General features: G+C 40.7%; 2 protein-coding genes across 2 annotated transcripts in view; both read right to left on the bottom strand.

Annotated features, from left to right (window-relative positions):
• Nucleotides 1-907, bottom strand: part of agmo (alkylglycerol monooxygenase) — a 48,183-nt gene extending 47,276 nt beyond the window's left edge. The window contains exon 1 of the mRNA XM_085292541.1: nt 491-907. Coding sequence (XP_085148667.1) covers nt 491-598 — 108 coding nt within the window. The 5' untranslated portion in view covers nt 599-907. The remainder of the gene's footprint in view (nt 1-490) is intronic.
• Nucleotides 908-3,928: 3,021 nt separating this feature from the next.
• On the bottom strand, nt 3,929-14,540 carry meox2a (mesenchyme homeobox 2a). The gene is made up of 3 exons (XM_085292540.1): nt 13,646-14,540; nt 9,350-9,522; nt 3,929-4,833 (listed from the first exon to the last, which is right to left on the bottom strand). Exons 1-3 carry the CDS (start codon nt 14,196-14,198, stop codon nt 4,615-4,617), a joined length of 945 nt encoding a protein of 314 aa, XP_085148666.1. The 5' UTR covers nt 14,199-14,540; the 3' UTR covers nt 3,929-4,614.
• Nucleotides 14,541-15,164: the final 624 nt, after the last annotated feature.

Here is a 15,164-nt window from a genome sequence, read left to right as displayed (position 1 = left end):
TGAAGAAGCTTCTCGGATGAGAGGTGAAACGTCTTCAAGCAACCTAAAGAAGTCCAGACGCTTTTATTTGCAAGCTCCTTTGAAGCAGATTGGTTACTGTGTTGATACAAATGTAACTTTTCCATACTTAATGCAATATTCTCCATAGGTTGACATTTATTAAGTTAAACTTCAAATTTCACTTCATATTTACTCATGCACTTACTCCCCAGAGCTCTAAGTGCTCTGAATAAAAACTGTTCAGTTCAAAAGTCTCATTTAGAAAGAAGCAAAACAGACTGTTTGACCCTTTTTCTTCTGACGAATACTTCAACGGTTTTAAATATGCCGATTTTGAGTTGATTGACTCAACTCAAATCAATACTTTGCTGACCAGGTGAAAAGGCTCTGTCAACTGTATCTGATAAAGTGAGGGGACAATGGGGCGGGTTCAGCATAACCCTAAAACACCAGATGTATTAGTTGTGAACGAGAACGAGGCGACACCCACCTGCTGCACATACTGAGGGACATCCTCCACTTTCTCAAAAGATGATTCATTCGGTGTGAGCATGAAAAACATGGCTCGGGCTCCCCTCGACACCGAATCGTATTCCATGGTTTCAGATCTGACAGCGGATCACTCACAGCTGCTACACAGGTGAGTTTCTGTTACCTGTGCAGGTGCGAAGTTCTGCTATACCACTTCAAGACGTCTGCTCACAGTCTAAGTGCCCTGCCCCTTTCACCTAAAGTAGGTCGCTTACGAAATAGAGAGCGTGCAAGCGGAAGAGTAAACTTCTCACATCGAGGAAACCGACTCTGCCCGGGTTTAAAGTGGCCGCAGGGTTCTGTTACTGCGACCAATTACCTTTAAATCCCCTTTATAGGACGAAAGTTTACCTTTGGTCAGGCTGATACATTAGTATCATTTGACGTCATTTTATCTCGCGAGAGTTTGTTTACGCAGCTTACTGTCTGCGTGTATTGGAGGGTGGAGAATGTTTTTTGTGAGCTGAAGTGAAGTTATCCAGCTGTTTAATCTTCACGCACTGTTGCTATTTGTCTGAATGTCAGGTAAAACTGTTCAAAGTATTCGACAGGGTTACAGCCAATATGAACTAGACAAGGGGCATATATGTATAGATTATATATAGTTTACAGTTTATATAGATTACAGAGGCATACTGAGAGATGCATCCAAGCACAGAAGTGAGTGAATAAGATCACCACACACTAGAACAGCTGACAGTTCCCTCAACACATTTCCATTTATTCTTGGTCATGCTTTAAAACTAGCTGCACAAGCTGATGAATGACTTCTTTTTTGGTTTTAAAGAGACACGAGGGGTACTTCCCAAAGTCTGACCTGCAATGGACAATCAGCTCAGTGTCCTCTTCAGTCAAGCTGGGTACATGATTGGTGCAGAAGTGCCAAACTACTGTGAACCGAATGATTAGACAGAGCTCAAACAGCAGTAACTTATTGGGTAGACCTGGACCCTTAAAGGTCATAAACTAAATGTGAGATCTTGTGTTTGCAGGAGACACGTTACTTAAACCATAGAGACACATACTGTGCATGTTGTAGGCCTGTCATTGATCATGTGAAGGACAAATTCACAGTAGCATTGTATTATTTGGGGTCTGTTTTCCCAAATGCATCACTATGTAAATACTGTGAGTATAAATGAAAACGAAAGTTTAATTTTTACAGTTTTATGCAGTCGTCATCGTGTACACAGATTTTTTTTTGTTTGTTTATTTGTTTGTTTTTAATCATGTAGCTTATTTGAAAGTTAAAGAAAGACAACTTAAACTCATCTATTTGTTCAGTATCAGGTAACAAGGGAATATTAATTTTTTTATAAGCACCACACCTTGAATGTAGTTTAGGTTTAAATGCACTGATAAGATTGGGGCCGCTTTAGGGCAATTTGCTTTTTGTGCACCACTTTCTCTCAGATTGTTGGTTGCTAACTGATAACCCTATAATGTATCTACTATCAGTCAATCAATAGTATCATGTCCTGTCACTGATAGTCACTTCAACTCCTTACCTCAAAGTTTATAAAACATTAACTCGGTCACCGCCCGCTTAGCGTTGCTAGCAGTTATTTCGCTTGTAATCATCTAAAGTCCTTGATTGTCATTGACTTTTTAGGCCTTTTGATCCTTAAATGCAGGAGAAAAAAAGTTTTTATAATCTTATTTTGTTTAAGCATTTTATGTCAGATTTGAAGTTTTATATACGCAGTTTTGAAATTAAAGTTACTTTTTTAATGCTACCTAAGAAAATGCCCAAGATGGCTACCAAGTAACAGGATTTGATTCTTGAAGGGTTTTGTTCCATTCAACTAAAATAAATTCTAAGGATTTAGCCTTACTTATTGTTTTACACTTGTTTTTGACCATGCAAATGTGTGCATTGCATCCTATATCATGATGTGCAATTAGTGAGTGCCTTGCTAACTAAGCTTGATAGCCAACCAGAGCTATCCTTAGCTGATAATAAGACTCACTGCTGGATAAAATATTTAACATTTTCTGTTCACCGGGCTATTAGCATATGTTATGCTGTCATACTTAGCATACGAATAAGTGTAATTGTGTATAGTCCTTATTTTAAGTTGTTTTTTTTTTGTGGTCACATGATCATTAACCACATGACATTAATTTGTGGACCATTTGTGACATACGGTTACAAAGAATATACATTCTTTGCCATGTTAAAGAAGACCACCTTGTGATTTCTTTGGTTCCAAGTTGCATGGAACACACTCACCAAATACTTACAAGGCAGTAGTGAAACTGTGAAAAGTGTGATACAAAGCAGAAACAAAGACCATTTGCCTTCAAAGTAAAAGCTGTGGCTTTTGAAACACGTTGACCACAGCTCTAAGGTACAACTTTTACTTTGACGTCAAATAGTCTCCATTTATAGTTTGTTTTGCACTTTTTCAAGCTTTACTGCCATTTTGCTAGTAGTTAGCAAGTGTTTGCAGACATGCCTGCATCTTCCATGCAAACTATGGGCAACCCCAATAATTTGTTGGCAACCAGTTTTGCCTAGTGACAGCAAACAACCACCAGGAACCACATGACAACCAGTCAGGGAATGCACATTTTCCCTCTGTAGCTGTGGTTGTGTCACATCTGCTATGGCAGACAACTCTTGAGCTGTATGCACATAACATCATGCAAAAACCTCTATAAATCGAGATCTGATTTATAGAGGTTTTGGCATGATGTTATGTGCATACATAAAGCCATATACAGGCAGATTGAAGTTGGGCAATTTTTATATTTATTCAAGAGTTTATACGTAAACTTTAGAGGCTTAAAGAAAATTTTACTTACTTGCTTTTGTTTTAATTACAGCAGCCAAGCTCCAGAGGTCAGGGGAAAGCTGGTTGTGGCAAGAACATATCTGTGACTTGTTTATCAGTTACATATATGGTCTGTTACATCGAGGACGATACTGTTCCCAGCTTAAAATTTAAGACATTGTGGAAACGGTGAGTGTTTCATATTTGTAAATACTTTCTAAAGAATAATGCATGGTAATAAAGTGGCAGGGAAAACGGAAAAAGAAATCACGCTCATGCTGTGGGTTTGGGGGAGCGAAAAAAAATGCAGTGGTGCCTCTTAAACAAATTAGCATGCACAATCACAACGCGCTGAAAGATGAGATCAAGACATGAAATTATTTTCAACTGGATGTTGTAACAGAATCCGATCCTTTGCGGGCTGGAGCCCCTACCCTGCCCCCAGGCAAAGGTGATTTTAGTTTGCTCCCACATCACCGGCTTTCTACACACTCTGCAATTTTTAATTGGTTTCGGCTTCACTTTGTGGAACATACATTCATCACCTTGGATTCATAAGTGTGGATGGCTGCATAAATGGGGGGAAAAAGTTGTACATAAGAAATTCCATTTACCACTGGTTAAATTTTTATTCAATTTGCAACAGACCCTGAAAAGGGGGTTTCAGATTTGTTTGCAAAACATCATCTCCAGGCAGAAAAGTGTCAGCTTAAGAACCATCAGTGTTTATTACTGCACGAGCTGAATAGTCTGGGTATAGAATCGTTGTTAAGGTAAAACAATACTGATATTTATTTACAAATCATTTATATTAGCTAGGCAAATTTCATTTCCTGGCACTTGATTTGACCAATAACTCCATTACATTCTAATTTACAGTTTTTACAGTAGAAACCGATTGAGGAGCAGACTGTATGTTTAACAGTGCAAATCAAAGCCACAGCCTGCTTTTCTCAAGGCAAACATGGAATGTTTAAATGAATATGATTTCCAAATTTGTTTGTACTGTCCAGAAGAATTCTATAACCAATGATCTCACATTTCCAGATTCATAATATTTTTCTCTGTTTTGGCATTTATTGAGGACTTTCTAAACCAATGGCACCGTCTCCTTTTATGTGCTCAGTTCATCAAATTTACATTTTGCCTGCATGACAACTCCGTCTCTACTATACATCATTCCTCTGTACATTTGTACATGTTTTTTAGCATCGTTGTATGACGATGGCGAATCAGCAAACAGCAGTCCTTCTAAGGACGGTCCTGAGGCGGAGGCTCCGGGGGCACAGGGTTGCATGTGTGTGCATCATAAGTGGGCATGCTCAGAGCTCTGGTCGCTGTCATGACTGTCTTCATTGGCTAAGGAGTCCGTCGAATGGTGGAGCGCCGCAATGCCAGAGAACTCTGAAGGCAGCAGCGTCCCCTTTTTCACGTTCACCAGTTCTTTCTCTCGAGCTGCTGCCCCCTGCTGGCCACCCTTCACTCTTTTCCACTTCATCCTCCTGTTCTGGAACCACACCTTCACCTGCAGAGAGACAGAAAATATCAATGTTGTTGCACAACTCAACATAAATCACCAAAAAGTAATTAGGAAGCCTTAATGCTCTCGACAGCAACGTTCTGTTAAAGTTTGGCAGCTATTTCTGCACCAACAATTATGTATGGATGTTCGGTTACATCTGGCACTTGGTGTCTACCTGTTTTTCCCTGACTCAACAGCCCCGACCGTATTTACGTCTCTCAGACTGATGATTAAGCTGTTGCTTAAAACGGTTTACACGTCAAATAGAAGCAGTGGCTCCGTTAGTGTCGACACACGCGCTCGAAGGGAGGGGGAGGATGAGATGGGAAGCCGAGCTTGTCCCTGTCATGCAGGGTGGAAGCGGTTTATTTTTGGGGAGTGTCATTCCCAGGGGGGGTGAGCAGTCACATGGTCAGGAAGTTAGTTGACAGCACAAACGTTTGTCTTAAATGTTAAGGGTGTACAATGGACTGAGCACCACCTGAGATTCTTCACAGGCTTTGGGGTCTTTGCTAAAAGCAGGAGAGGGACAAGGACTGAAGCTGAGCAGCATTTATTTAGTAATATTCTCAAGACATCAGAAAAAATTACTATTCAGACTCACCTGCAGTGTACCTGAACTGCTTAACATTACACTGAAAGTGACACTCACTTTATACAAAATACCAAAGACCCTGAACTCAGGTTTGGGTAGGTCAATCTACAGGTGTGAAACAAGCATATAGGGAGAACTTATAAGGCACTTGGTTTTCTGGAAATGGCCTCTCTGGAAACACTCTGGTGCACTAATGTAATACACGTACAAAAGAAGACAAGACGCACTGGTTCATGCAATTTAAATTTTCAAGTCAAATCTGGATAAAAATGATATTGATTAAAACCTTCAAAGTTTGATTAGGTTCATATCACATTTTTGTTTACAACATTTAATGACTGCAATTAGGTGTGTAGCTACAATCTACTCTCTTATCTACTCTCAATCTATAATAAACTCTCTGTTAAACCCAGTCAAGCATTGGCGTTGGAGCTTTACAGCTGCCATCTTTGAAAATATTTTTATTTTTGCAAGACATAAAACATCCATCAGATTTCCCCAAACAGCACACACAACATAAATCAAGAACTGATTGCTTTGCCAATATTTACCTCACTATCTCTACTTCCCAGACCAAACTGAGGTCACACACAACATATGCTGCATAAGCTGACAAAATTTCACACACATTTCCTGCTCTGTAAAGCCACGTAAAGATTAATTGCGATAGTCTTGGAGAAGGCTGAAAAAAAGTTGGACCTTTTCTTGAGTTTTTGCGACTTTGAAATGTGATGGAAAAGCAGAGCATGGTACATTTCACATTCATGTTACAATTTACATTTGCTTTCAGCCTGAGAAGCACATTACTCTGAAAGTCTACAGTCACCACATTTAGTGGGATTCAAAGATTTCACTACGTTTTCATATAAACTCAATATACACTGTAGCTGTCTACTTTGTTAGGTACACCAGCTCAACTGCTTGTTAACGCAAATGTTCATCAGCCAATCACATTGCAACAACTCAATATATTTAGACTTGTGGGCGTGGTCAAGCAGCTCTGTTGAAGTTAAATCCAACCATCAGAATGGCAAAGAAAGGTGATTTAAGTGACTCAGAATGTGGCATGGTTATTGTTGCCAGATGGGTTGGTCTGAGTATTTCAGAAACTTCTGATCTGCTGGAATTTTCCCACACTACCATCTCTAGGGTTTACAGAGAATGGTCAGAAAAAGAGGAGCTATCCAAAGAGCAGCAGTTCTCTTGGCAAAAATTGCCTTGTTGATGCCAGAGGTCAGAAGAGAACGGCCAGATAGTTTTGTGCTGATAGAAGAACAAGAAGAAGAGCCTCTCTGAATGCACTACAAGTCACCAAAGAACGGGAAACAAAATTGGAGAACAGGATTGGAAAAACATTGGCTGTTCTGATGAGTCTCAATTTCTGCTGCAACATTTGGATGGTTGGGTCAGAATTTGTCGTAAACAACATAAAAGATTGGCTTATCCTCCCTTGCATCAACAGTTCATGCTGGCGGTAGTGTTGTAATGGTGTGAGGGAAAACTTTCTTGGCACACTTGGAGTTCCGTCATACCAAGTGAGCATCGACTAAACACCACAACATGCCCGAGTATTGCTGCTGACCACGGCCATCCTTTTATGACCCCAGCGTACCCATCTTCGTGCCCCTAACATGCCATGTCACAGATCATCTCAAACTGGTTTCTTGAACATATCAGTGAGTTCACTGTACTCAAATGGCCTCCATAGTCACCAGAACTCAGTTCAAGAGAGCACTTTTTTGGATGTGAAGGAATGGGAGATTCCCATCATGCATGTGGAGCAGAAAAATCTGCAGCAACTGTGTAATGCTCTCATGTCAGTATGGACCACAATCTCTGCTTATTAAAGTGGTTGGTGAGTATATACCAAACAAATCTCTATTCAGTTTTGTTAAATGTACTTTTTTACAACTGTAGTTTTGCATATTCATAAAACTTGTAAAGTCTTTTATTTTAAAAAAGTACTTTTACACATTATTTGCATAACATGTTAAGAAACAAAGATATCAGTGTGTTTTTTTCTGCCCCACACCACACAGTTACAAAATCGCACAGTTAAACAGCATCACTGACCGTCTCATCCTATTAATAGCTAAACCTTTACACTGTCCTTTGAAGCACAAACCCTGGAAACCACATCAGATATCCACAAGAATCAAAGTCTAAACACATGACTGAAAAAAAGATCACAACACTACAGTACTAAATTAAACATTAACAGTCCCATGATCCTTTGCACTCGTGGAAATATTCCATTCTCAGAAAAGTCAAGTAGAAACTTTTTAACAACGTGTTCTATTATGCAAGTAATGCACACAGCCCAGTAAAAACTAGGTTAAATTTATTAAAACATAATTTTAAATGAGGACATTTACAGTGCACAGTAATAGACCCTTGGTGCTACACTGGCCTATTTGCAGTGTTGACCTGTCGCCCACTTAAAACATTCGGTGGCTTACAAAGCAAACAAAAAAAATTTGAGGCTCAACTGCTGAAATCCTATGACAAGCAAGAGGGTGAAAACCTTTTCCCAAACACTTTTCCCAAACCAATTGTTGTTAAATGAAGGGATGATGCAACAAGGGGAAACATGTCCCAGTTCCAGTTTCTTACTGTGTTTTTGGCATCAAATTAAAATGAAATTATATGTTAAAAATGTATGATTCTCAAATAGATTGACACACCTATTTATTGGCTTTTGTAATCTTAGCATTTAAATATATCTTTTAAATTATTTGCATTTAATTATGTATTTATTTACATTCTAAATGGGGGGACAGGGTCGTAAATCAAGACTTTTTCTTGATTTAATCTTAAATCAATTTAAGATTAATCTTTTCTTTTCCTCCCTAACAAATCACCTCTTAATCTATTATACATTTTAGTGCAACTTTTTTTACTTTCTTGTAGCTGACATATTTATATGTGAAAGCAGTAAGAGTAAGTGGAACTAAAATCATTAATGTGTTCCACTAAGCTCTGGAATTTAACCAACATGCACGCTATAAATGCATGCTATCAAATTGGTCTCTGAGCGTGGGCCGATTGATGTAAAATGCAGGCACATGAAATAAATAACAGGAGACAAATGGTTGAGGGAAGAAAAAAGTGTCGTGTCTGTTGTTCTGTGACACCCGTTTGGAAGCTTTAACTCGCACTAACTTGACCCCATGCCCGCAATATTATGCGGTGTGATACACACACACACACACACACACACACACACACACACACACACACACACACACACACACACACACATATACATATATATATATATATATATATATATATATATATATATATATATATATATATATATATATATATGTATATGTATAAAAATTTGTGGGTCTAATGTGGTGATTTGCTTCTAAGAGCATCTCATAAAACGTCTGTTTTTTACATTCAAACTACACCTTATCACAACGCAAAATATTGCTGGCATGGGGTCAACTAAGTGTGAGTTAAAGCTTCCAAACGGGTGTCACAGAACAACAGACACGACACTTTTTCCTTCCCTCAACCATTTGTCTCCTGTTATTTATTTCATGTGCCTGCATTTTACAGCAATCGGCCCACGCTCAGAGACCAATTTGTATTTGCAGGGGCAGTGGGAGAGAGGAAGTGACTTGCTAGACAGCACTTCCTTAAACCCGTCTCCCTGTCTTGACTGTGGATGGCCTGAAAGAATAGTCAGGAACATCTGGAATATGATAGTCCCTTCATACAGCCACATCTGGAGTACAATAGCCCTCACACTGAAGTTACAAAAACACAGTAGCAAGCTGAAAAGCCTCCTCGTCGTCCCGAGGCCGCCTTTGTTTTCACAACATGGCATTAATGTGCTAATGGGGGGTGGGGGGGGGGTTTCAATAATGTCTAAACCCAGGGGAAAACAAACAGTGGTGGGTAGGAACATACTTGTCTTTCAGTGAGGTCGAGGTTGACAGCAATCTCGTAGCGCCTTAGTCTGGTTAGGTAGTTGTGGTGGGCGAACTCTGCCTCCAGCTCTCGGATTTGCTCCTTGGTGAATGCCGTCCTCTCCTTCCTGGGCTTGCTGCTCACGTCTGACTTGTAATTCCCATCCTGGGACTCTGAAACCAAACACCACACAGGTTTGTGTTGCACTCAGAGCAGATTTATATGCAGCAAAAATAAAAATAAGGCAAATGTTACGTGGCAGGTGCAAATCAGCAGGGGGAGAAAAGGGGCAAAGTAAGAGAAACAGTGAGAGCTGTCAGTCACACTTTATTGTTCAGACATTGTTTATGAATACTTTAAGTGGCTGGAAGGACTCGTGGGCGGCAACACATGTGTGTCTGCGCGACGGCAGCTGTGCTATTACAATAGGCTGGCTCTTTTACTGTCAACATGGATGTAATTTGGCTTGAAGAAGTCTGCTGCTCCAGCTTTAAATTTTATATCAGGAAAGGAAAAAGTGTCTGAAGTGCTGCTATTTGCATTTATTTTGATCCTATTATTTTTCAACTGTGTGTCTTTTGATTGCCATTAAGTTTGCAGTTTTCAGAAAGCAAATATACTGCAGTCATAAGATCAGATGTTAGATATGTAAAATCCAGGAAGCTGCAAATGAACGTCTTCAAAAATGCATATATCAGTAATACAAATATGGGCAAAGTGGGAACTTGGAACAAATTATGCACTTCCTTAAAAAAATATAAATTCCTAGCTTGTGACATCTCCACTTTAATTCATCATGCCAGAAAAATACTTTTTGTTTTGGTATTTCCACAAACTTTCCGAAGAAAACACATACGGCTCATTTGCCCTCCAAAATTTTCCTATTGTGAGCAGTCTTTGTGGTTTCTCTGTTGGACACGCTTCAGTTGCACATTGCAGTTGAAGGCAGCAGCGATTGCATGCTAATTCATCTGCGGTCCTGTTCTGTCGTGTGTGTTAATCCAGCAGGTCTACGTCAAGCCAAACTGTAAATAGGCGTGCAGCTCAGAGCCAGACTCACAAACGGTGCAAAGTGTGAAGCCACATAAGAGAGGAAACTTCAACTTTAACTCAGATTTGTCCCATCGGGGACCCCTGCTGGTTCTGTTTTCCTGTCATAAAGAGAATCTTCCTTCTAATTAAGTGTATATTTTCTCAAGCAAAATAACTCCCTTGAGTCTGAAGAGAAGATGAGAGGTAAACTGAAACTGCCCTACAAAAGTTATATTTGTATGGTAGTCACACAGTTTTAGAGCCAAGGACAAACAAAACATATATAAGACTGCAAGAATTCCCTCACGGGTTTTATGAAATGAAACCGATCATTGCTTGACCCGCAACTTGTGTCCAGCTCCCCCTTGACCTTGCCTTTCCCTCTCTGTAATTTCAGTCCTTTTGCTACAGTGTGTGTCTTATTGAAGCAGGCCTTTCAGATGTGTTCATCCACTCTCTCTGGTAAACACAGACATTGTGTAAAGAGAAATAAAAGTATAACAGAGCCAGCTGCTCCAGACCAATAGGCCTGGAGCTGAAACAAGCGGCGAGCTTTTATGACCCAGCCACTACACCACAGCAATTAGGTTCTCCCTGTAACTTTCATCTCTCCACAAAAAAGCAGGAATAATATGAGAAAAATACATGCACCCAGACAGGGCACATCGTTGAGGGTTCCCAAATGAACTTAGCGCATTACAGGAGTGACGCTTTTAAAAAATAATGTAAGATTGGATGGATAAAATAATGATCGGGTTATTTTTCTTATGCTGGGAACATAAGCACTGGTTGTTTTCCCTTTACTGAAAAATGTATTTATTTTTTTAAATTTTATTTTTATGCACAAAAAAGGATTCAAACACATCAACGATGCCGCAATGTTTTTCTTAAACTGCTTTAAAAGAAATTTTGAATGCCAGCAAAACGCCTTCGGCACTTCACTCGTCTGTTTTACAACTCTGCCTCAACAAAATAAGACTTGAAGCACCTTTTATTGTTCCCCACAGAAAATCTAGTAACTTTTAAAGGACGACCACTCCCTTGACAGTACTGTGCAAATGTGACTGAGAAACTCAGCAAAGGCCCTCTGCCGTCACTGCAGCTGAAAGTCTGCTGCAGGTTCCCCAGAAACCAGACACACGGACTCATCTCATTAGCTGACCCTCCGTCCTTCCTTAAGGAAACATTCACAGTTGGGTATTAAAGACAGAAAGCCGAGAAGCTTCATATTTGAGCAAAAAAGGGGGTAAACTCTAGCATGGAAGTGAGCTCTCGGGTTTTGTTATTATTTCTGTATCTAAATTCAGGTTTCGCTCAAGTTTCTCGTCCAGATGGTGAAACCTAATCAGAGCTCTATCTCATGCAACAGGCAGCGCTCTGATATTTAGACAGCTGAATGAGTCAGCAGCCTAGTTAGCCCCAATAATCAGCATGATTGGTGTTAGCATTGGGAGAATGCACTGCACATGTAATGAGTAGTGACTATTGTTGCAGAGGAAGTGGGATCTGGAGGCAAGGGCTCAGTTTTCCAGTGATTTGACAAAAGAGGAAAGGGAGTAGGAGGTAGAGTAATGAATTAATGGGTTAAATGTACTATTTCAACATTTTGCATGTGGACAACTGGACATTTAGTGCAAAGGAAAATAAAACGTTGAAATCTTTGTCTTTTTATGTTGTAAAATGGCAAATATTTCAGTTCACTTATGGAGTTTCTAATAATCACCGCAGAATTTGGATTGAAAACTAAATTAGTGCCAGTGGTGTTTTGTTTTGTATTATTATTTAAAGTCAGTCTGAAGTTAATCCTGTTATATTTCCCCAACTTTTGGTATATAAACTTGTTGTCAGCTACAGCAACACCCAACCAGTCAGAGGGAGAAAAAACACACTCTCCAAGTATCCTGTGGAGATGTGGGAATATCACCGGTCAACTGCGGATGATGCACTGTGAGTACAGAGACCTTATCCAAAGGGTGCAGGATTAGCAATGACAGGCTGCAATCCTCAAATGGAAACAAACTGGCAAGCAGACTTTCTGTGAGAAACTCTCACTGATATCACTTTGCTAGTGAGATTTCTTGCGACCCGACCCCGGCCATTTGTCATTGTGTGATTGATTATTGTGGTGCCTGCAGGTTGCAAAGGTTTTGCAGGTCATCAGCTGGTTTAGCATCAATTTAAAAATTGTATTAAAAAGCTGTTTATTTATTAATGATTTGTGAGAAGTGTGCTTTTTATAATTATCTGTGGTTTTGAATTTTTAAATACATTTGTATGAATGAGGCCCGATTTAAGAACAATAAAATGATTATACATGCATAGTTCAAGGGTGATTTTTGGGAGAATCACAAATGTAAAATTTAACAAAAAGGTGTTGTTAAAGCTCACTGCCCTCGGGACCTTTACTGTACTGAACATACAACTGCCTGTAGATAAAAATAAAGGAAACTTGTAATGGTCTTTTAAATTTTATAGGAATTAAGTGGTGTTTTTTTTTGTTGTGATAATAAGATCATTTAAAATCAATGAAAACAGATCAAATATTAATATGATTAGCTACATTCATTTTGTAACAGTAGGAAGTTCCCTATCTAAACTTGGCCTTTGTTAAACATGACACTCAAATATTTTCACTTTCATTTTACTTCAGTAAACCTGCGATTTCTTTTAACTGCAGTTTTTAGTAAATGAAAACAATTTGCGTCCGCCCGGTTGTTTAGTGTGCCATGAGGCACCGGTGTAGTCTTTTACAATCCATGACATTAATTCTTTACTGCCCTCTTTATTCTCAGCTCTCTAAAAAGTGTCGCAACAAACCAGATGTGATTTTTAAACAAAACATGCCAGTAGTCAGATGTGCCCGCACACTTATGATGTGGCCTTTGCTCCACGCTTCAGTCCGCCTGTCGCCTCCTGCCTTGCTGCGTGTCAGCCGGCACCTACAAACTGCTTTCCAGACGTTTTTTTGTTTTTGTATCAGAGCTGCAGAATTCCCAACAGTCGTGCTGTTGAATGATTTAGAGTGATGTGTACAGATGTTTCTGTTATTCTTGAGCTCTGTGTGGAATTTCTTAAACGCTGATATTTATGTTAAAATGTTTATCCAAGTAAAATAATGAACAAAGAGATTTTAGAAATGCCTCCAATGTATTTTACATGAAGTCTCGGGTTGTGCAATGTGTCAGCTTTAAAAAACACACGAATGAAATCTCTGCCTTTAGAACTGCTTCACTTCTCGCTTCAGAAAATCCCAGCTTCTCTTACCTGAACTGTCACTTTTCCTCTTGCCGTTTCTCTTCTCGGCCTCAGCAGGTGACAAAGTCTGTCTGCCAAAGTCTGCAGGCACACAAGAGGCCCCTGTAGGGGTGCTGCCACTGCCTAGACTGGGGGTGCTGGCGCACATACTGGGCCCACCGGGGTGGCCCAGGTCTGAAGGCGTGGGCCCATTGTCGTGGGATGAGTGGGAGTGTGGGTGGCAAAGACTGTGGCGAGTACTGCTGCCAGGTGACGGCATCTGCGGGATATGCCAAGATGTATGGTGCTGAGGTGGGTGGTGATGCTGCTGGGAGGGCAGGTGGCCGCGGTGAGGGTGGTGGTGGTGCTGCCCAGGAAACAGGCTGTCGTCACCCGGGTAGCTGGAGATGATACAGGGCGAGGGTGAGGAGGTAGAGGAGGAGGACGACGAAGAGGCCAGGTCAGGGTAGGAGACGTGGTCCGAGCGTCCGTGAAGCGCCAGGGGAGACTGGGTGAAGGCGGGATGTAGGGCCTGCGCCGGGGCGTGGGGGCTCCGCAGGCAGCCGAACAGTGTGTGATCCATTGTGTGCAAACACACACACGGCCCTCCAGGAAAGGCGAGAAGGGCAAGCGTAAGAGGCAATGTTACTAAATCAACCAAAAACAGAAAGATCACAAGCGCATATCCAAGATGCTTCCCTTTCTCCCTTGACTATCCCAAAACTTTTCTCTTCAGTTACAAAAAAATAGTCAGAGCAGCAAGTAAAATGTGTTTTGAAATGGGTGTCCTGTGGTAATCCAGAGCATGCGGCCAGTTGCCCGGCTGTACAGGATAAACAGTTAGCCCAGGACAAGTTGCAGCTGAGCCTCTCAGATGTCAGGAGGAACACGGGACTGGAGCTCTAGGCTGGGAGCAGAAGGAGGTTCCTAGGAACTGCAGAACGAGGGGAGCCAGCGCAGGGGATGTTATAAATAGGGTGTAACGTGAGAGGGAGGCTGGGTCATAGACTGCATACGCGCTACTGACCACATACATATGATCACCCTCCAAAAAGCACAGCATAATAAATCTGTACTATTAAAATGGCTGAGCCTCAGGAAAGAAGGCAATTTATTTTGGACTTGGATCTGACCTCGGGTGGCCATCTTTTTTTCCTACAAGAAAACAGCCTTAATGGTTCATGGGTGGGGCTGGGGGAGGGAGAGGGAGGTCGTATGAGGGGAAGGGAGAGAGTGTGAAGAGAGATCGAAGGAGAGGTGTCAGGGGTTAACTCAGCGTGTCACCCCATCTTTGTCAAAAGTTGGTGGTAGCGGGCAGGATGCTTGTAGCATCCATTAAAGGTCACTTTAAACCATCACTATCACGATCATGTGATGTTAAGAGAGCTATTTTGTCACTGCGACGCAGACTTGCAACTTATTGGCAACAAATATGAAAAGTTTGGTTCCAAAATAAGTGTTTGAGTGAAAGGAAGGCTAACGTTTTGCCCATGCTAGACTTAGAATGACCACGGTTCCTTTTTAATGTAGTGTAACCAATCATTTTGTG

Source organism: Mchenga conophoros, linkage group LG11, assembly GCF_057382185.1.
Source record: "Mchenga conophoros isolate Kocher_MC1m ecotype Shallow Benthic linkage group LG11, M_conophoros_male_GT1.1, whole genome shotgun sequence".
Classification (NCBI taxonomy): domain Eukaryota; kingdom Metazoa; phylum Chordata; class Actinopteri; order Cichliformes; family Cichlidae; genus Mchenga; species Mchenga conophoros.
Note: the sequence above shows the minus strand (reverse complement) of the source record. Positions and strands in the feature narration are given on the sequence as shown.